The sequence below is a fragment of the Podarcis filfolensis genome, assembly GCF_964270895.1.
Source record: "Podarcis filfolensis genome assembly, chromosome: 2".
Classification (NCBI taxonomy): domain Eukaryota; kingdom Metazoa; phylum Chordata; class Lepidosauria; order Squamata; family Lacertidae; genus Podarcis; species Podarcis filfolensis.
The window spans coordinates 20855237-20882922 of record NC_139605.1 but is presented as its reverse complement, the minus strand read 5'-3'; the positions used below and the strand labels follow the sequence as shown (position 1 = coordinate 20882922).

Here is a 27686-nt window from a genome sequence, read left to right as displayed (position 1 = left end):
GCTGATTAGCTATTACTGCCAGATTCCTAAGCAGAAACAAATGCCACAATATCTATTTTATGAGGTGGGGGAAGAGTGCTGAGACAAGAGCTCCAGCTACTACAATAGAGACTTCCGCCCTACAAAACTTTGGGGCTAATAATATGCTTCCCCGAAAATATAATGGGATAGGAACTAATATAAGTGTTCTGAAAATAGGTACATGAAAAGATGGCTGCTCCATATCTTACATGGGACCACATCTAAGCAGTAAAAAAAAGCACTGACTCACTTCTGGTCTCCTTGAAGTACAGTTTTGTTTCAGGTATGTTGCTTCGCAGGTCTGCTTCCATCAATATCACAGGGTGTGGGGCCACCACTGAAAAGGCCCTTTCCTTGTTACCTGGAAACCTGATTGATCTTAATGGCATGGGAGAGAACAGACTACATGAGGCACACCATAGTTCATTTCTTATTTTGATTTATGGGGTACTTTGCCATATGAATATGCGCAAAGTGGATCACAACAGAACTTTGTTAGTATTTATAACACAATGCTTCACACTAGATTTTTGAATTAAAATTGCAGCTGATCCACAGATGTTTAGTGGAGATAGGTTAATAACAAGAAAGCTGAAATCCGAACAGCCAATTGGATCGTTCTGAACTCTGGGTCACCTCCTTGTCATTAAAGTCCTATGAACACAAGTCCTCACCATATTCCAGACAGGCGCTACCTCTCGTTTTTCTCCACCCCACATTCCAATATAGAACCGAAAGATCCCAGCAGACACTTATTCAATTGACTGAAGCAGCAAACAGTCAAGTACATCGTGTTGCCATGCAACTTGTCTCGGCTTCCCTGTGGATGGGTTTGGTTTTTTTGGTTGTTGTTACCTTGGTGACAACCAGCTGAATAGTCGTGGCACACAAAATTGTCTCTTTCTTCCCTAAGAGTGAACATGGGCTAATTCTGTTCTTCAGGGGGGTTCTAGAAGCGAGCAATGGTGGATGGGATTTCCAGCACAAGATGATAGCAGGTACTTTGCTTCCCAAGTCAAGAATGTCTGTGAGCAACTTCACTCTCCCCTCCCCACTTTGAAATTGCATGTGGAAGCAGCATTTGGTGGAAAGAAAACTCTGCAAATCTTTTGAGCTACCGGAATCTTTCTCAAGGTCTGGAACGAAAAACTGCACTGGAGAGCAAATTTCCCAGAGGCTATGGATGATGTCATACACGTCTGAGTGGAAAGAGCAGGCCTTTGCAAACCATTCCATCTGTATCACTGACCTACTTGGGCTCAGCCGAGTTCTCAGTGACCTGGGAGGAAATAAACTAGATGTAATGAATGCGCAATCACACCTGATTGGAGGGAACCAGATGGTGTGAAGTGCATTTAATTATTCACATCCATGCTACAGAAATGTGGGCTAAGCGACTGTCCTGGTCTCTCCTTGTTTTATCATCAAGGGCTGCTCTAACAGCGTCTTTCCTTTGCGGCAGCTGTCTGCTGCACAGCACAGTGCTCGCTAATGGTGCTGGGACTTCAGCCATCAGGGCCACAATCTTATTATGGACTTTTGTGAGCCTGCTATGTGGACATCCTAATGCTTACTGGCAGATGATGCATCATAAATGGCGCTTGGGGTCCTTGGGCATCCGTTGAACAGAGCAGCCGAAACCCAGAACACATGTTCCTCAGGCTCTGCACATCACATCGCTGAGCCGGCAAGACTGCAGACAGTACCTTGTTTTAACTCTGCCTGGCAGTCTGAAGGAACAAAATGTTTACAGCGTGGAAACAGGACCTTGTTCGCAGAAGGCATTTGCTCCTCCCACATGCAAAAATAGGAGCGGCACCATGTTTCCTGGCAGAGCCGCAGGCAGAAACCAGCCAGGTAAAGCTTACCTTCATCTTTGCTTCTCCGTTGCGTCTCACAACTTCTCCACCAGAGGAAAGGTTTTTAAAAAGGAAAGGAATCTCTATGTGATTTGTACTTTCATTTTGTACTTTCCTCATTGAAAATCACTTTCATCCGTCTCCGATTTTAGTAAGCCTCTCCTCCTCCCGGAGGGGAGGGATTGTGATCGAGAACCGATTCCTGCGCTGCGCAGGGGGCGTTCCGGCCCCTGCCCTGCCATCGTCACTGGCGTGCCACACCCCCCGGAGGCGTGGTTTAGCTGCTCGGGGGCGTGGTTTAGCCGCTCGGGGGCGTGGTTTAGCCGCTCAAATGCGGCCAGCCAGCTCTCCCCTCCATTGCGCTGCTGATTTCTTCGAGTCACCCACCCACCAACGACTCCCTTTAGTGCGTAGCTTCTCGCTTGACCTTGCTATGGACCTATGGTTGGTCGCCTTGGTTGCCCAGGGGACCTGGTAGGAGTTTTTTCCAATTGGCAAATTGGCACCGGCCTCTTGGTTTTTTCCGCCTACCTCGTGGCAATCGTCACAACTTTCTCGGTATTTGGTGGTTAGGCACTGGAATGTGTTGTTGGTGTATGGAAGGGCAGGGTGTGGCCATCGCCTACCCCTTCACTTATGGGTATTCCGTTAAAGGAATCCGGCGGTCGTGGATCCTGTCCAATGCCCTGCGTGGCTGGGGGCCATGGCATGACCCCCGGTGACATCAGGGGAGAGCTTATAGTTGTATTTGCATCAACAGGCTCCCCCTACTGGTGGTTAACCCTCGTCTAGACTCACCCCTCTCCGAGTGGGTGGAGTCAAAATTTGCTGTTGTCCAATGCCTAAGCCAATACCTCTCACATGATGTAATCAAAAAAGTTGTGGCCTTTTCTTGCCCATTAACCTAATATACTGTGTCCACGTGTCTTTATTATTCCCAAGCGGGGGGCGGGTCCTTGAATCACAATGAATGCATGACTATAGGAAGAAGCCTGCTGAATCTGGCTAAAGTCCTATCTTGTCCAAAATACTGTTCCTACAGTGACCAGCTATATGCTTCTGGAAAAACCCCAGGCAGGACAGGAGTGCAATAGTTCTCTCCTACTGTTTTTCCCTGGCAACTGCTATACAAGAACATACTGCCTGTAATCCTGGAAAGAGTACAATAACCTTTGTGGCTAGTAGCCATTGGCAGCGTTATTCTCCATGAATTTGTCAAAACCCCATTTAAAGCAATCCAAGTTGGTGGCCATCACCGCGTCTTCTGAAAGTGAATTCTTTTAAAGTGGCACTTAAGGCGGGGACGGACGTAATGTCAATTCCAATGCATTTGTTCATATCCTTTACAATTCCTTTTTCAATTGCAGCATTAAGGAAAGACTATAATTTCAGCAGAATAAGAAGACTGAACCAAGAAACCGTAATCTCTATTAGACATTTGGAGACAGGTCCTGCTGTCCAAGCTTGCAAATGGTTTTGAGCACGTCTTAAGAGACTGTACTAACAGGCACAAAACCTTTATTGAGCACGTCTTAAGAGACTGTACTAACAGGCACAAAACCTTTATTAACAGGTGCAAACCAATTAACAGTATGCCTGTACTGCAAACTGTTTATTTCTCCACCCGCCTGCAGTGGTGAACTAGTACAGTAATGAGTTACTAAAATGGCATGTAAGAAATGGATGTAATTGTAATGAATGAAGCCTTAATGGGTTAATTTCATCAAAACAGAAGTTTTATATTCATTCATTCACCCAGAGTGCGACAGCAACAGCTCTGCCATAAACTGAGTGAAGCGACAATAGCAGACTATTTAGAGAGAGGGCTGGAGGTTAGCACTAGACAACCTGTTATTGGGAGCTAATTATGCACAGTTGATTAATTTACATGCCTTTCTGGTTGGTGTACTTCCCACTTCCTTTTCCAGAATTCTGGGCAGCCCTTGCCTTCTAGAAATGGCTATCAGACTAATACTACATACAAAGTGATGGTGTCAGAATGAGCTGTTGTCATAGTGGACAGTTCTCTGAAGCTATGGGGGGGAGCATATTAAATGCTAGGAAAGAGAGAAAATAAAACAGCAAGCACCATTATGCCACCGTATAATAAATCTATAGCATGGCTACATTTGAAGCACCGTATACAGCAAGGGGTGGCTTTACACATGTCATTAAACTCCCAATTCTTATCAGCCCCAGCCAAGATGAGAGTCCAGGCATAATGGGAGTTCTGGTTCTGCAACATATGGAAGGCGACAGGTTAGGCACTTTTGGTATACGATACTGGTCACCCAACTTGAAACGAGCACAGAGCTGGAAAAAATCAACTAAAATTATCAATGGAAATGAAAAGCTTCACTATAAACATTTCAGTTTTTTGGGGGGGAGGAGGGAGAGACTTAATAAAGAATATGAATGGAGTAGAGTGAGAGAATCCTTCCCACCACCATCACTTGTAATCCTAGAGACTCAGGGTCACTCAATGACTGGCAGCAGATTCAGGAGAAACATGTTCTGTGCCTTCATGTTCTGCTTGGGAGCTTGCAGGAAACTGTGACTGAGCGCTGTCAATAGCAAGGCTGGTGTCAACACCTAGCATCCTTGGGCAGGTGTGCCAGGGCCATGGCTCGCCATCAAGGCCCACAAACAATGCCTGCTCTAATCCCACATTAAAAAGAAAATCCTCCTGGTGCTCCAAGCAGCCATTTTAATCCCTTCAATGCTATATTCCAGAGCAACAGCACTATAGAAAATTCAAATGGCAGCTCAACTCTTGATGTCCGCAGTTGTTTCCTGCTGCTGCAAGGTTACCGGTAAGTGCATTAAGGCCTGCCAGGGAGCATTTTGAACAGGGCTTCCTCAAACCTGAAGCCTGCTTTAGTTGGAGCTTTGGTTTGATGCGGCAGGGCACAAAATCATAGAATGGTAAAGTTGGAAGGGACCCAAGGGTCATCTAGTCCAACCCCCTTGCAAGGCAGGAATCTCGGCTAAACCATCCATGACAGATGGCCATGTATTGTTTTAATTAATAAGGCTGGTTCAAGGACTAGCAACCCTGAAGAGGGGTTGCGTTTTGCAAATGTTCTGAGAAAACTAGCCCCTTAAAGCCCCCACTCCCCAAAAAGTACTGTTCCGGGGACAATGAATTACTAATATTTAACCAAATGACCTAAGCACTGAATGATGTAATATACTGCAAAGGAAAGCAATCCTTTGTCTTAGATAGGAAGGAAACGACCAGCTTAATGTGTTAACGATGGGCATCATGAAGTAATTTATTAATGTTTTACAAGAGATGAAACCACCATCATAAAACTATGCACATGATCTTTATTTTTTTTAAGGGAGCAGTTACTTTTTCAAAAGCTCATAGGCAGCTTGTGCAGGCTTAATTATCTTACTTTGGTAGAGGAGTATATTCCAGAGAGAGGATTTCTCTTTGGAATGCCTCAAATATACAAGACACAGTGAGAAATGAGCAGAACGACTGACAGCCAGACAGCCAATTTTTAGTTAAAGCAGGATCTCAACTGTCCTAAGGGAGACCTTCAGTCCCAGCAGAGTTAAAGTTCAATTTGTGTGTTTAACAACAGATTCTCACAGACAGCAGCAGATACAAAACTATACACCAAGAGAACACGAGCAGCCTTTTGGGGTTCCCTGGATAAGCTAGTATAGGATTTGCATTCCAAAAGAATCTCAGCCCTTAGAACAAGACTCTGGCTCTCATGATTTCAGAGGCTATTTTTAAAATAGCCTGGCTGATGTCTATGAAAAGGAAGATGGTGTAGTAACTCCAAAACGGAAAGTAAACAAGAACCACCAAGACCAAATTCTGGCTGAGACTCAGCAAATGTATAGTCCTGAACAGGATAATTTTATCCCACTGAAACACTTTACAGATCAATAGTCCTGCCTTTACTGCCTGAGCATGGGGTATGTGCTTCAGCTAAAACACACCAGGCATGCAATAAAGTCCTCCTGAGGAAAAACGGCAGTGGAAACAGTCACTCTGAAGTCGTCCTATTTCAGGTTCTTTCAACTTCCAGTTTTAAAACCTCTCTTGACTTTGAAACCACCACAATACAAGCACAGGTACCATATGTACCAGAATTCCTCATTTGGCACCTCAGACATAACCATGAGGTTGGCACTTGTGAACCAGTATCACCGGTTACCAGAAAGCACCTATTGAAAGAGTATTTTAGGGGGAAAGGGGGCTTGAAACACCTGTGTTTCTGTGCTGACCGCACTTTCTAGCCAACTGCGACAGGATCTCTGAAGAAACCTGGAGATTACTCCCTTATACCTGAAATTTATCAGTTTGAGTTTATTAGACATTAATACAAGATTCTGCAGCTCTGTTAATTTTATATCTGTTGCGTCCAGTTCTTGAGCTTTCAGCGTGTGAACTAGTTCAAACCAGCATGCCGCGCCACAGTGTGGGTCATACACCTCAAGGTAACAAGAGACTTAAAACCAGTACCTGCCATGACTGAGTAATGTACAAGCGCCACTGAAGTTTCTGGGACTGCTGAAGTAACATCTGTGTTCATGTGCAAGTCTCATTCATTTCCATGCTGCTTACACAGGAACTTTAGTGGCAGACTGTGTAGTGTCTGTAAACCAAAGCTAAACAATCTTCTTACGTGCTTGCATGCACTTAAGTGTGAAGTTTATCCTGAGAATTAAATGCACAGTGGCTAGATCTCCAACCCCACCCTCCACCTGGTACTATCGCCACCACCCATGCAGTTCTTTACTAAGATTAAAAAATGGGAAATTAAAATAGTCCTTCTTTATTTCCAAAAGAGGCGAATAAGAAGAAATTTGACACCTATTAATAGCAGTAAGGTTTTCTACGAGCAGCTTTACCCCTATGGTAACTTTGGGTTCAGAAGGCAGGTATGCATCTCAAACTCCCAACGGGGATGAGAATTGGCTCGAGATTCCGAATGGCAACAACAGCCTCCTCCAGAGGTAGCGAGTAAGGCAAAAACCGGTTATTAAAAAATAAGTCATTTATACAGCTTATTTTGCTTCCATTTTGCTTCTCTAATGCAATTGCCTCCTTCCTCTTGTCCTCAGGTTCTCTTAGGAACACGTCCTTCCGGTCTTCACAGCCCTGGGGCGAGCCAGTTAAGGAACTTCATGGCGACTTCAAAACCAAGGAAGCAGGCCTGGAGGAAAACATACAGAAAAGAATGAAATGATCCAAATGGAAACAGGGCTTTAAAAAAAATCTACCATCTGTCGATGAGCCCACTGTTCACTTACTGCGTTGGCTGGGAAAGCCCTGATCATCACAGCAGTAAATCCCTTGTAGAGTGACGCCACTCCTTCCTCTCGAATCAGCTCCCGCAAAACGTCTCTGAAGCCATTGGGATACTTGCCCGGAGGAGCTGTTGAGAAAGGTAAAAGCATGCAAGTTATGGTTTAAGTCATCTCATGAGCCCCAGTCACTGAGAAGCCCTGGCCTGCTAAGGCAGCCTTGTGCTCCACCTTCCTCCCTGTTTGCCCAGCAATCACTCTCCCTCCTTTCTGCACATCCTCAAATGATAACTACCGCTATGGGAGCACATTTTCTGCAGTGGTAAGTACTGCATGGAGTTGAGGGTTAGGGAACCTGGCTCCTCCAGCATGGCCAGGAATGACGGAAGCTGTAATCCAGCAACAACTCAACATCTACAGGTTCCCCATCTCTACTTAGAGACCGTGATGCGAGCGACAATGTCCCTGCCTTGTGGGGTGGGGAGAAAGGGAGCTGTTCCTTGAAATCAGCCTTGAAATTAACCACTTGCCACTCACTCAAGGCTGAGTAACTTGTCAGATCCACTGTACAAGCCACACTGTGGCGAAGAGGCTCAGGCAGGCAAAACTTTCAGAACTTATCTGATTGGCTTGTTAAGTAGGCAAGGCATGGCTGTGGTGAAGATGCTGAACCAGCTTTACAAAGGAGTCCAGGAACGTTCTGGCCCACTTCCCACCTGTCCCACTGACTAACTCAATCTAATGAGAAATCATTAGAGGCATACCAATGGCCTGAAAATACCAACTTCCTTTATCAGACAGGGATGGGGAAACTTGCATGATGCAGCACTACAACTCCCAGAAACCACACTGGCTGGGGCTGATGGGACCTGTAGTCCCCAAAGTGCCACAGGTTCCCCTCTCTTTGGATCCCTGCTCTTTGTTTGCAGGCAATTATATTCACCACAGCTGACCAGGCAAGCAGCTATTTGCCTCACCAGAAAGCCAGCGTAAAAGTTTCCTCTGGAAAAAACTTAACAGAAAGCCTCAAGGAGGCTGCAAAATGGGACCATACCCCATTTTGGTTCCAATTCCCATAGTGAATAGAGTTGCAGCTGCAAAGCCAACAATGAGGAGGGGAGAAAAGTGAGAATTTGTGCCGCACCAGCAACCCAGTGGCCACAATGGGAAAGGGCAGTCATTGCACAGTGAAGAAAGATGCAAATGTCTCATCAAGCTCCGGATTAAACCAGAGTGTGTGGCACGGGCTGTTGCCCAGGAACGATGCTCAGAGGAACTCACTGAAGAAGACAATGTGTAAATGAAACCTGAAAGAGCTAATCCTTCAATGTGCATTCTCTTCCCAAAAATATTGTGGAACTACAGTGGAACTCAAGGTGGGGAGAGCCATGGGTAGCGTTAGCCACACCTCCATGTTTTCTCTAATTACTCTAAGGTGAAATTAGCAATGAGTCACTCAAGATGCACGCAATTTTACTGAGCGGTCATTGTTCCAATTTGGTTTCCCTGATTCATTCTCAGGCAGCCACCTGCCAAAAACAATTCTGACAGGGGGAAGAACTGGATCTCTTTGAATCATGCATTTCAAAAGGTAATGGAAGACAAAAACAGCAATCTCCCAAGAGCCCATCTTTAGGTTAGAGACCAAGCTGACTCACCCGTCTGGAAACGAGACTTCAACACATCTGGAGGGATCGCAACAGCCCAGTTAAAAATCCCTGCCATGCCACCTGCAAACAGAATCCTGGGTACACTGAGGTCACGGACACTGCAGAGAAGATTAAAAAGAGGGAGAGAGAAAGAGAGAGAGAGAGAGATTCTTCAGTGTCCTCCATCACCAATTACTTCTGTTGTGAACGGTCACAGGGTGCTTATTCTGCATAAATTTAAGCTTTATGTGCACTGGCACAGAATATTATTATTATTATTTTGCATTTTATCATTATTTGACACTACTGTTCACAGGGTGATGGTTGTTCTATATTTTTGCATTCCGAGGGCAACATTTCTCATATCTGTAACCCATGAAAGTGCAAACCGTAGACTTCAGGGTGCCACAAGACTGACTTTTCTTTTCAGTTCCTATTTATGAAGATCACAACTTCTTGGGACCAGAAACGCAACAGACACCAAGGCAGAGGGGACAGGCGGAGGGGAGGTTGGCACAGTGCAAGAGCACCAGTAGGGCCAATTCGGACTTTTCCGTTGGTGCACCTGCACCGCACCAGGCTCCCCACTCCCTCACCCCCTGTAGTATCACAGCTCTGCTCCACCCAGCAAGCTGCTTTTGTTGCGTTCCTGCAGCGCGCTGAAAAAAGGGAAACTTTCCTGCTACAACTCAGGTCAGAGAAAGACGTTCTGTCATAATTATTATGTGGATTCCTGCACTCTGCCCCTGTGTCATGCTACAAGGCACATACGACGACGAAGCCACTTAGGCTTACTTTACAGTAAAGTTTACTGTAACAGAACATGTTAAGGGCTTTCATCACTTCAAATCCTTGATAGAAATGTAATCTTATTAGTAGTAGTGCATTTTTTTAAAAAATGGCTTTCCTGTAAACAAATGCAACAAAACTAAAGAACACATAACCAAGTATTTGAGCATTTCCCTGGAAACACTTGCCACTGGTGTTTTTGATAATTAAGCACACAAGATTATCCTTACTCAGCAGCAGGAAGAATTTCTTAGATGTACTGGTGGGAAACATAGGGTTTTACTCACCTCTGCCCTTCAGGTGTCAAAATATGTTTAAGCCACTCATAGGTCATGAAGTACATCCCACTGGCTGGAACATCTGGTAAAACAAATGCAAATTCAGACTTAGAGAAACCAGAAGCGCAACCGGGGCCTGACTTGCAAGGAACGTTCTGCAATGAAGGAAATGGCACAGAACATTCCGCCAGGCCCCAAAGCAGAACAAAGTGGGCTTGACTCCTTGATTGGGACAGGGGCAGAGCTGGGGAGAAGGGGTGGGGAGAGGATGGAAATACAATATCATCTGTGATTATAAATCAGATTATAAACCAGACAGAGGGCCTTCTCGGTAGTGGCGCCCGCCCTGTGGAACGCCCTCCTATTAGATGTCAAGGAAATAAGCAGCTATCTTATTTTTAAAAGACATCTGAAAACTTCAGGGAAGTTTTTAATATTTAATGCTGCATTGTTTTTAACACTTGATTGGAAGCTGCCCAGAGTGGCTGGGGAAACTCAGTCAGATGGGCGGGTATAAATAATAAATTATTATTATTATTATTAATTATTATTATTATTATTATTATTATTATTATTATTTACAAAAGGAGCCATTCGGTGCCAACCTCCCCTCTCCCCCTTTAACAATCCAGCTACTTTTATTGTTATTTTAACAAAACTTTAAGAAAAAAATAACATTTACAACATTCCACAAACAGGGCTTTAGGGGCACTTGACCAGCAATTACCTCTCATGAGGGTGAGCACCGTTCCTTTGTAAACACCTCGAATGCCAGCCTCGCGATAAAGCTGTTTGGCACAGTCCATAGGGCCTCCATATTTAATTTCACCAGAGGCTGCCTGGATCTAAGGGAATTAAAGAATGGTTTTCTCATCAGCTATAACTACACGGTTGTACAAATGCCCCTAAATCTAGAACTCCCGAAAGGCAGCTCTGCAAATTTGATTCCTCCCTCAGACGTCAACTGTGAGATGTGAGCCGCAGGATGTCAAGTGATGATTGTGCACCGAAGTGGCGGAAATTGAAATCCACTTGATATACAGTAAATATTTATTGCATATATATTTATTCCATAGGCCATCACAATTGCATAAAAATATACAAACGAGAAGGATAAGACAAAGTCAGAATGAAAATCAACTTCAAAACTTCTTGTGGTCGCTCTTAGTTTTAGCTTGCTCAAATTAATGAGTCACTTCTGCAAGCCTGGTGTGAACATTCTGCTCAAAAATTCACTCAAATTGAAATTGAACAAACTATCAGCTGCTCTGCCTGTATCCTTCTTCCCCTTCCAGCTCTTTAACATCTAATTTCCTTACCTAGTCCAAAAAGAGCCGGCAAAAACTTCCATAAAGTGTATCATTCATAACAGTAATCAAATGCAACATTTAGTGACTTCGCCTCGGGGGGTAGACAAGCTGTAAACGGATGTATACTTGGAAATAAACAGGCAGGCTGTTTATATGGGGAATGAGAAATAAACCTGCACATTCAGTATGTTCAGATAACCACAGGCTGAATAACGGGCGTGCTACTATGGGGAGCTTTCAATAAGGTCTGGAGGTCCAAGGCTCTTGGGAAGCCAAGAGCAGATATGCCTGGTGTGAGCTACCCCCATTTCCCTCCCTGATCCAGGGAAACTGATCTTGGGGGAAGGGGAAGAGACTATTCTGGTCTACAAGATAGGGCCCATCAGAAGGGAGAGGTCCTCTGGAGAGAGTTACTTGACAGCCAGGAAAGTGTCAGGGTGCACCGCAGGCCCTTGACTGTTGCCTCTCCAAGAAGAGAGTTCAGATGTAAGAGAATTTCACCGCAAGGAACTCCAGCAGGGGGGAAGGGGGCTGCAATAAGGTTGAAAAAGTGCTGTCACTGACACAGAGGCAGGTTGCGTCTTTAAGAAAGGCCACAGGCCAAAGCTGAAGCCTGAGGACCAAGGAGAGCATTACATATCAGTGTCAAATAGGACAGCAGTGGGTATAGGACCCTTGCAAATATTGTAACAGGCCCATCAACCCTATTGGGAGAACACTGTTCTCCCAACAGTGACACCTGGGTGACACCTGGCTTGAGAGCAGTACATGTGAAAAGGATCTAGGAGTCTTGGTTGACCACAAACTTGACATGAGCCAACAGTGTGACGCGGCAGCTAAAAAAGCCAATGCAATTCTGGGCTGCATCAATAGGAGTATAGCATCTAGCTCAAGGGAAGTAATAGTGCCACTGTATTCTGCTCTGGTCAGACCTCACCTGGAGTACTGTGTCCAGTTCTGGGCACCACAGTTCAAGAAGGACACAGACAAACTGGAACGTGTCCAGAGGAGGGCAACCAAAATGGTCAAAGGCCTGGAAACGATGCCTTATGAGGAACGGCTAAGGGAGCTGGGCATGTTTAGCCTGGAGAAGAGGAGGTTAAGGGGTGATATGATAGCCATGTTCAAATATATAAAAGGATGTCACATAGAGGAGGGAGAAAGGTTGTTTTCTGCTGCTCCAGAGAAGCGGACACGGAGCAATGGATCCAAACTACAAGAAAGAAGATTCCACCTAAACATTAGGAAGAACTTCCTGACAGTAAGAGCTGTTCGACAGTGGAATTTGCTGCCAAGGAGTGTGGTGGAGTCTCCTTCTTTGGAGGTCTTTAAGCAGAGGCTTGACAACCATATGTCAGGAGTGCTCTGATGGTGTTTCCTGCTTGGCAGGGGGTTGGACTCGATGGCCCTTGTGGTCTCTTCCAACTCTATGATTCTATGACTGTCCTAACCAGTTCAGCGTAAATGTGCTAGGAACCTCCTGCAAGCTACTGCAGGATGCACAAGCCCCTGGCCAGATGACTGGACCTCTATTCCACCCATTGCTCTCCTCCTGCTCCTGCACTCCACTTGTATCATTAAGAAAACATTGCTGGTGGGACTGTGATGTGCCAACGGTTAGTAGTTAGAGGCAGAGCATAGTTTCCTGGCAATTTTAGCATCCTCTCTCATTCATATCTATACCATAGCTGTCAAGTGTCCCTTATTTGAAGGGACAGTCCCTTATTCCAACGCCATGTCCCGCTGCTGTCCCTTATTGATGGATGTCCCTTAAATGATGTCCCTTAAATTTCAAAGGAAGCAGCTCCTCTCCCTCCCTCCCTGCCGGCCAGGGAGAAGGGAGGCTCCAACTGTGTTGCTCACCCAATAAGAAGTCTAAGAACGACTGGGGGGTGGAGCTTGCATGCCTTGTGTGTGGCTAGTTAATGCAAGCTGAGGGGGGTTTTGAATGCTGGACGCCATTTTGTTGCATGTGCTGCTGCAAACTTTGCAGTGCAAAGCCAGGCCGGGGAGGCCTTGTGGTGCATGTGATTCAGATTCAGATTCTATTCAGTTGAACCTCTGGTTACAAAGTTGGTTGGACAGTGTTCTCGAAGCTACCCAGCATGAGTTTGACCAGACTGCAGGAGGACAGGAAGACTGGAGTGCCTGGAACAGGTGAGGCTGCAGGTCCCTTATTTTGGCTGCTGGTCCCTTATTTTCAAATCTGTAAGTTGACAGCTATGATCTATACACACTTCTGCACATATGTCTTTTTACACACACACACACACACACACACACACACACACACACTCATATGATTAGCCAAGTGGACTGGGGGACATCCAAAACATTTAGAAAACTTTATAGTTACATGGTGTCCTGCTAACATCAGACTGCAGGCTAGAGGAGGACACTCAGTGATAAGTAGGAAATATAAGGATGCAAAGCTTTTGCTAGGGTGCAATGGCCAGACAAGCTTCCTGGAAAGGTTGTGTGGCTTCCTGAAGCCCCTCTTACCTGTAAAAGGCACTTGATTCTCTCTCCCGGAGCCATGATTACGGTGGTGAACACCCCAGAAAGCATGCCTGCAGCAAAAAGCTGGGGATATCTGCATAGGGATGAAAGGACATTAATCACGGGATTTGCATTTTCCTAAACACAGAGTCAGGAAGAGATGTAGTGATGACTCCCAATGTGGATGTTTTTTTGAAGTGAATTAGACCAGTTCCTGGGGGTAAAGGCTAATAAATTCATTTATCAGGCTACTGGTCATGATGGCTATATCTAACCTCCCGGATCAGCGTCAGTATGCCTCTGAATATTAGTTGCTGAGGGTCAGAAGTGGGAGAGGGCTATCGTGCTCATCTCCTGCTTGTGTGCGTCCCAGAGACATCTGCTTGGCCACTGGTCAGCCACCCGTAGGGTTCTTGAGTCCTTACTAGGCCTTCCCATGCCACCGTATTAAATCAACAACTGCTCAGCAACGCAGCATTTTAGACTCTGCTCTTTCAAAGCCCCTTCCATTTCCAGAACAAAAGAACTAAAAATGCCAGCCAACTATTTAAAATACCTGTGCATATTATCAGGGCTGTTCCCTGTCAATGTTAAAAATTCCAATTATGTGCCAAGAAAACCAACGTTCTGAGCAAAATGTAATCATGCAATTAAATGATAATTTTGTCGTCTTTATTCCCCCCCCCCCCAATTTACATCTCACCAGGTGCTTCAGAAAGAACCTCAGAGCAGCTAACAACAATTTTTAAAAATAACAAAAGCCAATTAAAAATATAAAGGCAGCATGAACAGTCATTACAGAACCATAGTAGCAGCAGATTCAGATAGATAGCTACAAATTTGGAGCAATATTTGCATATTCCCCAACTTTACCGCAGGGGTGGGAGAGCCTCAGGCCTCACGCAGGCCTCAGTCCAGCCCTTGGGACTCTATCATGGTCACATCTCTCTCAAGATCACATACAGTGGTACCTTGGGTTAAGAACGTAATTCGATCTGGAGGACCGTTCTTAACCTGAAACTGTTCTTAACCTGAGGTACCACTTTAGCTAATGGGGCTTCCCGCTGCTGCCATGCAATTTCTGTTCTCATCCCAAAGCAAAGTTCTTAACCTGAGGTACTATTTCTGGATTAGTGGAGTCTGTAACCTGCAGTGTCTGTAAGCTGAAGCGACTGTAACCCGAGGGACCACTGTACCTCGCTCTCTTTTCCTCAAACCCTCCTTGAGGTTTTTTACCTTGCTGGAATGTGCCCTTGAACTCCAATAATACAACTTTAAAATGAAATAAAATTTACACCTGTTGATCTTTGCCCCTGGCCTCATGCACCATGTTAACCAGGATGCAATGTGACCTTGGTCTATCTGAGGTTCCCCACTCCTGCTTACTGGCGTGATGGGGGGGGGACTGCCTTAACCAACCTCAAAACAGCCAAAATGAAGCACACCAAAGTGGAGCTCTTCAGAATCTCTTTTTGTTTTAACGTCTCTGAAGAATTTAGTATCATCAGCAAACTTGGTCATCTAATGTCAGAAAAGCCAATGTAGGTGGTTTCAGGAAAAGATTAGACAGGGTGGGGAAGACCCCCCCTCCACTGTTGATAAGCTGAATACCAGCAGAGGGCCTTCTCAGTAGTGGCGCCCGCCCTGTGGAACGCCCTCCCATCAGATGTCAAGGAAACAAGCAACTATCTTACTTTTAGAAGACATCTGAAGGCAGCCCTGTTTAGGGATGTTTTTAATGTTTGATGTTTTATCACTTTATTATTATTATTATTATTATTAATAATAATAATAATAATAATATTCTGTTGGGAGCAGCCCAGATGGGCAGGGTATAAATAAATAAATTATTATTGTTGTTATTGTTTAGTCATTTAGCCTTGTCCGACTCTTCGTGACCCCATGGACCAGAGCACGCCAGGCACTCCTGTCTTCCACTGCCTCCCGCAGTTTGGTCAAACTCATGCAGGTTCAGTCCTGCAGGGAATGTGCTTCTGAAGGAGAACTCTTTCCCCCACCCCTGTGAGTCCACTATGAAGAAGAAGAGGAGTTTGGACTTGATATCCCGCTTTATCACTACCCTAAGGAGTCTCCAAGTGGCTAACAATCTCCTTTTCCTCCCTCGCCCACAACAAACACTCTGTGAAGTGAGTGAGGCTGAGAGACTTCAAAGTGTGACTAGCCCAAGGTCACCCAGCAGCTGCATGTGGAGGAGCGGGGAAGCAAACCCAGTTCACCAGATTATGAGTCCACCGCTCTTAACCACTACACCACACTGGCTCCCCAAAAGGCTAGAACCTCCTGCCTATCCATCACCTGATATCATCATGACACCAGAGGATTAACAGGTGGGCAGCTGCACCCAGCTGTCAAAACTGCCCCATGGGAAGCAGGGAGAGATAAAAGATCTGGCCCACCAGGCCCAAAAGTTTCCCCACCCCTGGAATGGACAAACTCATGGAGGAGAACATTTACCAATGGCTACAAGCCATGATGTTACCTCCAGGGTCAAACAATCCTGTGTCAGAAGACCAGTCGTTGGGTAATAACTATAGAGGAGGGCAACTGCCCTCACATCCTGCTTGTGGGTTTCCCATGGTCATCTGACAGACCACTGTGGGAAACAGGTGCTGGACCAGGTGGGCCTTTAGCAGGGCTGTTCTTACGTAAGTCTGCAAAGAGCTGAGGTATGAGACAAATTCTGGGAATCCAGCATGATCCGGATGCACTTAGCTATTTGGAGAACTGAGGGCGTACCAGAAAGATGTGCACGTCGTGGGAAGGTCGGGATATGTACATCACCAAGTGTAGGCTCAGTGAAACAGTCGTCTCGGCATATAAATGGGGTTTATGTGCTCAGGCCCACTATTACGAGGAGGTGTTACGAGCCTGCCATTATGTAACACACACCACACTAATCTAAAATATAATCCTTCCTAAATAGATGCAAGTTTTGCCTGGGAAGGAAACTATGCAGCAGCAGCCCACACAGTGTCTGTTTTCAGCCGGTGCAATCAATCCCACGCTTCCAGGAGCCTTAAAGTTTGCCAGATTTATTCATTTCGCAAAAAAAAAAGCCCCTATGTATATTTATAACGGGGAGGGAAAAAATAACACGGTTCTTGGCTGCATTGCCGGAATGTGCAATTTTATACGTCACAGTAGCCTGGAATGCCTCGACAGCCTGTTGCTAGATTATCGGCAGTCACTCACGTCAGAACGTCATCGGGTGTTCTCTGCTGGAGTTTTTTCCCCAAGCCAAATCCAAAGAAACACACAGCAAACATGGGGGTCACGCCAACAATCGGAGCCGCCATCCCTTTGTACAAACCACGGACTCCCTGCAAGACAGTGGATTACTTTAGCTTTTCTGCAGCGCTTCACAGGGGATGCTATTTCGCCATCGGATTATCAGCGGCAGACCCTATTCAAGACAGCACAAGTAGCTGCTGGGTTATTGTGAGGAAGAAGGGACACCGAATTTATCTGCAGCCATACTTTCTTAAGAAATGCGTCAGAGGCTCTGTCCACACATCATGGTGAGACATAAACCATGGTTTATCATGCATGAGCCGATTACATCCGCTTTGTCCTGGGCTGAACAAACCGCCCTATATCTGAGCCAGGGGTGGTGGTTCCTTTCACTCAAACAAATCACAATGGTGACCTAAGAACAAGGTTTGGCAGAAACAACTTCTCCCATTCCCAGTCTTAACCAGAACTTGGCATTCCCATCTTAACAAGGATTTGAAACAGATTAAGAGGGAATCTAGTTGGCATTAACCATGGCTAGAGGTGTTGCAGATGTAACATTCAACCACTGTTAAAGAGGACGGGGAAAAGAAGGGGAAATTTGCTGCAGAAATTGGAAGAGGGAAGAGGAGGAAGTAGAGCACGGAGCTATAGATTTCAGAACTATAATTAATAACAAACCAGTAATGGAAGGGTTACAATATTCTTCCCTACTTTCTTCAAGGTAAAGGGATGGCAAAAGGATCATGGGGTATCATCCAGAAAGCCCCTAAAAGCACTAGTATAAATTACACATAAATAACCACACATGGCTACAGAATAACAATTATGTGTACACAGATTGTACATGTGTTGAATGTAGCAGCCATATTCACACATCAAATCATGATGTGCACCAGCTGCAGTGAGCTTTAGATTTCTGCACTCCTCCTTCCACCTTCTGTGTTGCTGGAAAGAAGCATTCAGCCAAGAGCATAAGGTCAAACAGATTCCTCACTGGCCTTGCAGACAACTTCATTGTCCAGAAAGTGGGAGAAGCAACAAGAGGAACAGCCATTTTAGATCTGGTCCTAACCAATGTTGATGACCTGGTTAGTGGGGTAGAAGTGGAAGGATCATTAGGCGCGAGTGATCATGCTCTTCTGAAGTTTACTATACAGCGGAAAGGAGCAGCCAAGCATACTAGGACACAATTTCTCGACTTTAAGAAAGCCGACTTCATAAAACTTAGGGAAGTGCTGGGTGAGATCCCATGGACAGTAATACTAAAAGGAAAGGGAGTTCATGATGGCTGGGAGTTTGTTAAGAGGGAGATAGTAAAAGCACAACTTCAGGCAATACCAATGAGACGGAAACATGGAAGGTGCCTAAAGAAGCCAGGGTGGCTATCTAAAGAACTTTTAACTGAGTTAAGATTAAAAAAGGATGTGTACAAAAAATGGAAAAGGGGGGAAACCACCAAAGAGGAATTCAAACAAATAGCCAGCACGTGTAGACACAAAGTCAGAAAAGCTAAAGCACAGAATGAACTCAGGCTTGCTAGAGAGGTTAAAAGCAACAAAAAAGGCTTTTATGGGTATGTTCGTAGCAAAAGGAAGAACAAAGAAACAGTGGGGTCACTCAGAGGAGAAGATGGTGAAATGCAAACAGGGGACACAGAAAGGGCTGAACTCCTCAATGCCTTCTTTGCCTCAGTCTTCTCCGATAAAGAAAACAATGCCCGACCTGAAGAATTTGGAGCAAATGATTCAGCAGAGGAAACACAGCCCAGAATAACTAAGGAGATAGTACAAGAATACTTGGCTAGTCTAGATGTATTCAAGTCTCCAGGGCCAGATGAACTGCATCCAAGAGTATTAAAAGAACTGGCAGATGTGATTTCAGAACCACTGGCAGTCATCTTTGAGAATTCCTGGAGAACAGGCGAAGTCCCGGCAGACTGGAGGAGGGCAAATGTTGTCCCTATTTTCAAAAAGGGGAAAAGAGAGGACCCAAATAATTACCGCCCAGTCAGTCTGACATCAATACCAGGGAAGATTCTGGAGCAGATCATTAAGCAAACAGTCTGTGAGCACCTAGAAAGGAATGCTGTGATCACCAATAGTCAGCATGGATTTCTGAAAAATAAGTCATGTCAGACGAACCTGATCTCGTTTTTTGACAGAATTACAAGCCTGGTAGATGAAGGGAACGCAGTGGATGTAGCCTACCTTGATTTCAGCAAGGCATTTGACAAGGTGCCCCATGATATTCTTGTAAAGAAGCTGGTAAAATGCGGTCTTGACTATGCTACCACTCAGTGGATTTGTAACTGGCTGACTGACCGAACCCAAAGGGTGCTCATCAATGGTTCCTCTTCATCCTGGAGAAGAGTGACTAGTGGGGTGCCACAGGGTTCTGTCTTGGGCCCGGTCTTATTCAACATCTTTATCAACGACTTGGATGATGGACTCAAGGGCATCCTGATCAAATTTGCAGATGACACCAAACTGGGAGGGGTGGCTAACACCCCAGAGGACAGGATCACACTTCAAAACGACCTTGACAGATTAGAGAACTGGGCCAAAACAAACAAGATGAATTTTAACAGGGAGAAATGTAAAGTATTGCACCTGGGCAAAAAAAATGAGAGGCACAAATACAAGATGGGTGACACCTGGCTTGAGAGCAGTACATGTGAAAAGGATCTAGGAGTCTTGGTTGACCACAAACTTGACATGAGCCAACAGTGTGACGCGGCAGCTAAAAAAGCCAATGCAATTCTGGGCTGCATCAATAGGAGTATAGCATCTAGATCAAGGGAAGTAATAGTGCCACTGTATTCTGCTCTGGTCAGACCTCACCTGGAGTACTGTGTCCAGTTCTGGGCACCACAGTTCAAGAAGGACACTGACAAACTGGAACGTGTCCAGAGGAGGGCAACCAAAATGGTCAAAGGCCTGGAAACGATGCCTTATGAGGAACGGCTAAGGGAGCTGGGCATGTTTAGCCTGGAGAAGAGGAGGTTAAGGGGTGATATGATAGCCATGTTCAAATATATAAAAGGATGTCACATAGAGGAGGGAGAAAGGTTGTTTTCTGCTGCTCCAGAGAAGCGGACACGGAGCAATGGATCCAAACTACAAGAAAGAAGATTCCACCTAAACATTAGGAAGAACTTCCTTACAGTAAGAGCTGTTCGACAGTGGAATTTGCTGCCAAGGAGTGTGGTGGAGTCTCCTTCTTTGGAGGTCTTTAAGCAGAGGCTTGACAACCATATGTCAGGAGTGCTCTGATGGTGTTTCCTGCTTGGCAGGGGGTTGGACTCGATGGCCCTTGAGGTCTCTTCCAACTCTATGATTCTATGATTCTATGATTCTATGATTCTATGATTCATTCAGAAGCATTTAATTTCACTTTTAGGAAGCCATTACTTCCCATTCCAGCCGAACCTGGGATTGTAGATGGACACGACTGTTTCAAAACAAGCCAAATCCATAGGTTATGAAGCTGGTTGGTTTAATCAAACCAGAGTTAGCATAATCCATGATCCCCGGTTTGGACAAAAAGGGGAAGTTGTGTTTTACCAAAAGCAAAATCTTTGTTCCAGTCACCGAAGACAAGAGGAGCAGGGAGGAGCCTAAGGGTCACTATGGGTTGGGCACAACACAATAAACCTTATCATGAAGCGCAAACAGCCCCGAAATGTAAGGTGTCACATCTTCACAATTATATGTGCTTACGAGTTGGACAATTACCTTTTACCTTTACAGTATAGCTAACTAGTTCTCCTGTCAAAAATAATTTCCCGCTGAGTCACTTGAGCATGAGTCATTTGGTCTGATAACCCAAGAAGCTCTCCATCTTCAGCAAGACATCATTCTGACACAATTTGATTTGGAGAAGCAAGTGATGTTTCTGACAGGCATCACAACTGAACTGACACAATACCTCGGCGACGAGAGTCTTTCTGAAGCAGTCAAAGGTCCCAGAGTAGAGTGCAGGCTGCCCAGGCAAAGGTTTCGGTTGAGTCTGTAGCCTGACCTGCAAAACAAGTTGAAGGGGGGAGGGAATGAAATTAATGCAAACATTCTCTCTTATTACTGGGCCCTTTTTATTAGGAAATTGGTTTCTAATAGAGACGGCTAGCCACCCACCCATAGCTCTGGTTCCCTCAGGCACCTTTCTCCTAACCCATCACATGCCCCTCATGTTTTCCATCTTCAAATCCATCCCTTATCTGATGAAACAGAGTGCTGTGTAATGGGAATGAGGGGTGGCAGGCTGAATAAGAGCTGCAGAGATAACGTACAAAATAAGCCAAAGAGACAGCCTTCCTCTGTCAAGGTTGGGCCAGAGCCTAAGGGCAGGATCTCCCGAAACTCAGACCTGGGAGATTAAGGATTCATGTAGATTTATTTCTGGATGAGGCGGCTAACATGCTCTGTATTACTGAGACCTAAGGTGATGAGCTGGGAGGAGATGATCTCTCTCAGCTGTGCTCACTTGGGCAGTCAGTTCAATACCAAAACAGGCTCAATGGTCAGTGAGAACCTAGTCCTCTCTAGGACTCCCATCTGTCTCGCTCAGTTTCCTGTCAAGATGAGCGCCAGCTTTGAATACCTGATGCTGGGTAATCAGGGCAGATTAGGATTTCCAATGATGTGCCAACAATCACTCTGGGACGCAGATGGCGCTGTGGGTTAAACCACAGAGCCTAGGACTTGCCAATCAGAAGGTCGGCCGTTCGAATCCCCGCTACGGGGTGAGCTCCCGTTGTTCGGTCCCAGCTCCTGCCAACCTAGCAGTTCGAAAGCACGTCAAAGAGCAAGTAGATAAATAGGTACCGCTCCAGCGGGAAGGTAAACGGTGTTTCCGTGCGCTGCTCTGATTCGCCAAAAGCGGCTTAGTCATGCTGGCCACATGACCCGGAAGCTGTACGCTGGCTCCCTTGACCAATAAAGCGAGAAGAGCGCCGCAAACCCCAGAGTCGGCCACGACTGGACCTAATGGTCAGGGGTCCCCTTTACCTTTACCAACAATCACTGCAGGTTCAGAGTCTCCCAGCCTGACCTGATGTGGGTTAGTGCTGAGGACCCTAGCAAAGTTAATCATCTTCATCATTATCATCAGTGCTTTTTTCTGGGAGTACACATACCCCTAAACATTTTGTGAATCTAAGTTTGGCCTCATTGAGGGGCGGTATTTCAATATGAGTAGGAAAATGAGAGTACCCCTAAACATTTTTTAAGAAAAAAAAGCACTGATAATAATAATTTTATTATTTATACGCTGCCCATCTGGCTGAGTTTCCTCAGGTTGTCATGGGCAAGCTTGACATCCTTGTCCAGGTTGCCTTAACTTGGTTTTTGGAATCCCCACAATGCTTTCTGTTCCTTGCTACCACTGTAAGAAATTAGCTCATTAAAATGCCCGACTACAGTGGAACCTCGGGCGGAGCCGCAACCCACAACGTTCGCATCTTCAAGTGCCATGTCTGCACAGGCACAATTTGGCGCTTCTGCGCATGCGGCAAAACCCAGAAGTAACCCGTTCTAGTACTTCTGGGTTTCCCGTGGTCTGCAATCCGAAAACACATAACCTGAAGCGGCCGTAATATGAGGGATGACTGTACTTTTGACAATATTTGACCCGTCTGTTGAAGGAGCGTCTCCACCCCCATTGTTCTGCCCGGACACTGAGGTCCAGCGCCGAGGGCCTTCTGGCGGTTCCCTCATTGCGAGAAGCAAAGCTACAGGGAACCAGGCAGAGGGCCTTCTCGGTAGTGGCACCTGCCCTGTGGAACGCCCTCCCATCAGATGTCAAAGCAATAAACAACTACCTGACATCCAGAAGACATCTTAAGGCAGCCCTGTTCAGGGAAGTTTTTAATGTGTGACATTTTAGTGTATTTTTGGTCTCTGTGGAAGCCACCCAGAGTGGCTGGGGAAACCCAGCCAGATGGGCGGGGTACAAATAAATTATTATTATTATTATTATTATTATTATTATTATTATTATTATTATTATTATAATAAATGAAACCCCCCAGAGAAAAACTGCTTGAGAAAACAAGAGCTGAGGTTTTACACTTTCACTGGCCAACCGCACTGGGGTTCCTGAGACTCATCCGCCACCCACCTGACGAGGTTATGTCGGGCAAATTCCAGTGCTACTATTGATCACTGCTCTCAGCAAAAGGACTTGCAGCTCAATGCTTTGATTGCAAAAGGCCCCATGTTTAATCCTCGGCATCTCTGGGTAGGGCTGGAGATTAACTTGTGCCAGAAAAGTGCCAGAGGGAAGGTGGTCAAAGGGTTCGAAAGAACTCGGTATTTTAAAGTTTAAAATCGTTATGTTTTATACGTACAAAAATTTATTCGTTTATTTGAAAAAAAAGAGAAAAACTCGTGCCAGAAACCCTGGAAACCTACTACCAATGGTCTGATTCAGTATAATGAAGCTTCCTTCGTATTAAAACTATTGATTTTGCCTGGGCTAGGGAAGTGTATCAGTTCAGTTTGTGGAAGTTCTGGGGTACAAGAACTCCTCCACTGATCACATTCGTCTCAATTCTGTGTGTGACCAAGCCAGCATACAAAGGGCAAGTCCTCCACACTCCTTTTGATATCTGCCCTGTTTAAAACAGTATGCTAGAATCTCCTGGTCTAATGATTAGCAGGAGGGCACATACAAAGGCAAAGTCCATTGTCCTTGGTTTCACAAGGATCAAGAACTTCCAACTCATCCGATTAAGACATAAGATACATTGGAAACGGGACTATAAAAAACAGGATTAAATAGGTTTCATCTATGTTACAAACCTGCGAGGAGGAGAGACAGAACATTATAAACTGATAGATGAGAAGGCACAGTGACAATGCAAGCAGAAATATTCTGCTGTTAGCACAAATCTGGACTAAAAAAAAAGCTGGAAAAACCCATTTGCACACATTTGCTTTGTACACACAGGTCATGGGGAAGGACGCCGGGAAGCTATGGAGAGCAAAGCCTGAAAATCCTACTTATTAACCACTCATACATTTATCTCCTCTAGAGACCTCAAGGCTGTATGTGCAGCTCTTCCCTGCCCCATCCATTGTATCTTCACAACAATTAGGCAAGGTTGTATGGCTGAATGGGGATTTAAACCTGGGTATCTCCAGGTTTGTGGGATGCAGGTGGCGCTGTGGGTTAAACCACAGAGCCTAGGACTTGCCGATCAGAAGGTTGGCGGTTTGAATCCCCGAGACGGGGTGAGCTCCCGTTGCTCGGTCCCTGCTCCTGCCAACCTAGCAGTTCGAAAGCACGTCAAAGTGCAAGTAGATAAATAGGTACCACTCCGGCGGGAAGGTAAACCGCGTTTCCGTGCACTGCTCTGGTTTGCCAGAAGCGGCTTAGTCATGCTGGCCACATGACCTGGAAGCTGTACGCCGGCTCCCTCGGCCAATAAAGCGAGATGAGCGCCGCAACCCAAGAGTCGGCCACGACTGGACCTAATGGTCAGGGGTCCCTTTACCTTTATTTCCAGGTTTAATCCTGCACACCCATTATATTAGTCTTCAGCTGCCCTCTCCCAGTTTCTGTGATCTTACCAAGCATTACCCATATACTTTCAAAACCTATTTTCACAGCTGTAAGGGTTAGAAGGTTGCTTTAAAAAAGAAAAGAAAAGCGAACTAAAATTCTTAGAAGATGCTGCATTCAGTACCCTATACCAAATTCTCCTCTAGTGTAGAAATCCCAAGGGCTTGCAAAATGACTGGCAAAAAAATATCTTTATCAAGATTGGCCTCCCTAATGCTTCTCCTCCCAAGGCAGGCCACAGTATAACCCATAACCACATTTCAGAGAATAGGTATATCTTGTTCTACTTCCATGATTTGGAAAATAAGTAGGAGAACCAAGCGGAAATATTCTGTGACCCAAAGCAATTTCACCATATGCCCCAAGCACCCAGGCTACATGGTTAAGAGACCTCTAGTGCAATGCTATGTTGACCCATTGGATATTTTTTACTAATTTGTATTGATCAGCCATAAAGTTACACATAACCATGTGAACAGAAACAGAACCACACACGAAGCAGATACAGTGTGTGTGTGTGTATAGATAGATAGCAAAGTTTTCATGATCAGTCTGTATAACCCAACCACATAACTTCTGGTGTTGCTGTTGCCAGTTCAGAGTGGCAGTGTTCAGCAATATTATTATTATTATTATCTATTGAATCTGTATACCGCTCTTTATCCAAATATTACAACATACAAATACAAAATGAGAATACAAAACACACAATAAAAACTCATGCTGTATCCGCTGGGAAGTAAGGGCCTATGAATTCATTGGAACTTACTCCCAGGTCATTGGGGGGAAAACTGCAGCCTAAATGAGGGAGGAAGAAAATTAACTATGAATATGGACCAGAGATCTTACCACTGACTGGTTGCCATTTTTATCGCTTTTTATGACTCAGGCTTTCACAACGTTGCCACCCGCCCTATAACAAATAACCAGCTTGCAAAATTACAACTGGCATGTAGACAAGGCCCTACCTGCGTGCAATTAAGTTGGCACTCCTAGCAGAGGCCAAGACGCATCTTCCCTCCCCCTTGCAAAGGGCACAGCAACACAAACACTTCCACTGCAGTTCCAAACACCAGCAATGCTCCATTACTCTTCTAACACTTTAACTTTAGGAAACGTCAGCAGCAGCAGCAGCTCATACTGTCCATGTTGCTTTCACAACTTTTTATTTAGGTACTTTTGTATTTTAGTTACTGAATGCACGAGTTTTGTAAGCCGCTTAGAGGAACTGATTGGTGGTATAAAAAGTAGTCATACATTTAAAAAATAAATTTTGCATTTGGAGGAGGCGAGCCCGAAAGCCACCGCATTGCAACTTCCGACACTCCCCTAAGAACTCCCTGTAGCATCAGTGCAGGGCGCTTGGGGAAAAACAGCGAAGTTCGAAATTCCTTTAATCTCCTTTAATGCACCGTGTCCGCGGTGCATGCTGGGAGTTGCTTCCAAGTCTTCCCCCCTTCTGCTTCGCGCGATGCACGACGGGGGCTGGAGTTCTTTTGAGCCCGCGCCATTCGAAATGCCATTCATCCTTGGGGTGGGGGTGCAATACCGGGGGTCCAGTCTATCCGAGCCTTTCTCAAACTTGCATCCCTAGACGTTGTTTTTCTATGGACTACAACTCCCATCATTCCCAGCCAGGACGGCCAGCGAAAAGGGATGATGGGAGTTGTAGTTCAAAGACAGCGGGATTTCCCCTCCCTCGCGAGCCTCCACCCGCGCGGTGCGCCCTGGGGCTTGTAGTCCCCAGGTCCCTCTCCTTCGCCCCGCTCCTCACCTTGATGGTGTCCAGTGGGTGTCCCACGAAGACCAAGCAGACGCCCCCGAAGCCGCCTGCGAAGAAGTTCTTCAGGGGGCTGATAGGCGCCTGGGAGGGCCCCTTCTTCTCCGCCATGGCTGCTCCGGAGGCGAGGTCGCCTGTCCTGCCCCGTCCTGCCCTGCCTCTTGCTTAACTACTCCGAGCGACCTTTACCCTCCTTTTCCCTCCCGCAGCCCGTCCGGACTCAGAGCACAGAGAGAAGCCTCCGGCGCGCCTAGAGAGGCCGCAACTCTTCCGGCTTCCGTCGCCAACAGCAGCAGCAGCAAGTTGAACGTAGAGATAGCAAATGTAGAGTAGGCGCACTCCCCGCCCCCTTCCCAACTTACTGGCGTTGTTTTGAACGATCCTGTATTTTGTAGAACTGCCATAGAGTTCAGTAGGATTACTACTACAGTGGTACCTCGGGTTACATACGCTTCAGGTTACAGACTCCGCTAACCCAGAAATAGTGCTTCAGGTTAAGAACTTTGCTTCAGGATGAGAACAGAAATCGTGCTCCGGCGGCGCGGCAGCAGCAGGACGCCCCATTAGCTAAAGTGGTGCTTCAGGTTAAGAACAGTTTCAGGTTAAGTACGGACCTCCGGAACGAATTAAGTACTTAACCCGAGGTACCACTGTATACGGGACGCGGGTGGCGCTGTGAGTTAAACCACAGAGCCTAGGACTTGCCGATCAGAAGGTTGACGGTTCGAATCCCCACTACGGGGTGAGCTCCCGTTACTCGGTCCCTGCTCCTGCCAACCTAGCAGTTCGAAAGCACGTCAAAGTGCAAGTAGATAAATAGGTACCGCTCTGGCGGGAAGATAAATGGCGTTTCCATGCGCTGCTCTGGTTCTCCAGAAGCGGCTTAGTCATGCTGGCCACATGACCCGGAAAAACTGTCTGTGGACAAATGTCAGCTCCCTTGGCCAGTAAAGCGAGATGAGTGCTGCAACCCCAGAGTCGTCCGCAACTGCACCTAACGGTTAGGGGTCTGTTTACCTTTACTACTACTACCACAGCCCTGTTTAGGGAAGTTTTTTATGACTGATGCTTTAATGTATTTTAAATTTTTTGTTGGAAGCCGCCCAGAGTGGCTGGGAAACCCAGCCAGATGGGCGGGGTAGAAATAAGAAATTATTATTATTATTATTATTATTATTATTATTATTACTACCTTTATGTATCCCACCTTCCAATTGCCAGCTGCCCTGTGCAATACAGGATTGTCCAGCATTTCAATGTAAAATGCTACGTTCTGTATTGATAGAGTTTGTCCTGTATTCAGGTCTTCTCTCTCTCCCCCCCCCCCTCCAAGTTTGGGGTCCTCTCCGAATGCGTAGGTTTGAAAGGATGTGTAAAAGATCATGTATTTATTTTTATTGGGTTTTATAAAC

The 27686-nt window shown here is 45.7% G+C and overlaps 1 protein-coding gene across 1 annotated transcript; it reads right to left on the bottom strand.

Annotated features, from left to right (window-relative positions):
- Positions 1-5192: 5192 nt before the first annotated feature.
- On the bottom strand, positions 5193-26557 carry SLC25A20 (solute carrier family 25 member 20). Its single transcript, XM_083602347.1, has 9 exons — positions 26269-26557; positions 20859-20951; positions 16890-17017; positions 13680-13770; positions 10595-10712; positions 9877-9949; positions 8810-8919; positions 7158-7282; positions 5193-7060 (listed from the first exon to the last, which is right to left on the bottom strand). Exons 1-9 carry the CDS (start codon positions 26383-26385, stop codon positions 6998-7000), a joined length of 918 nt encoding a protein of 305 aa, XP_083458473.1. The 5' UTR covers positions 26386-26557; the 3' UTR covers positions 5193-6997.
- Positions 26558-27686: the final 1129 nt, after the last annotated feature.

What these genes read in the sequence shown, in the direction of transcription:
- SLC25A20 (XM_083602347.1), bottom strand. Translation starts at nt 26,385, where the DNA reads ATGGCGGAGAAGAAGGGGCCCTCCCAGGCGCCTATCAGCCCCCTGAAG. An exon ending in TTGACACCTGAAGGGCAGAG is followed by an intron (nt 8,920 to 9,876) that starts GTGAGTAAAACC and finishes TCTTCTCTGCAG; the next exon opens with TGTCCGTGACCTCAGTGTAC. An exon ending in GGGCTTTCCCAGCCAACGCA is followed by an intron (nt 7,061 to 7,157) that starts GTAAGTGAACAG and finishes GTTTTCCTCCAG; the next exon opens with GCCTGCTTCCTTGGTTTTGA.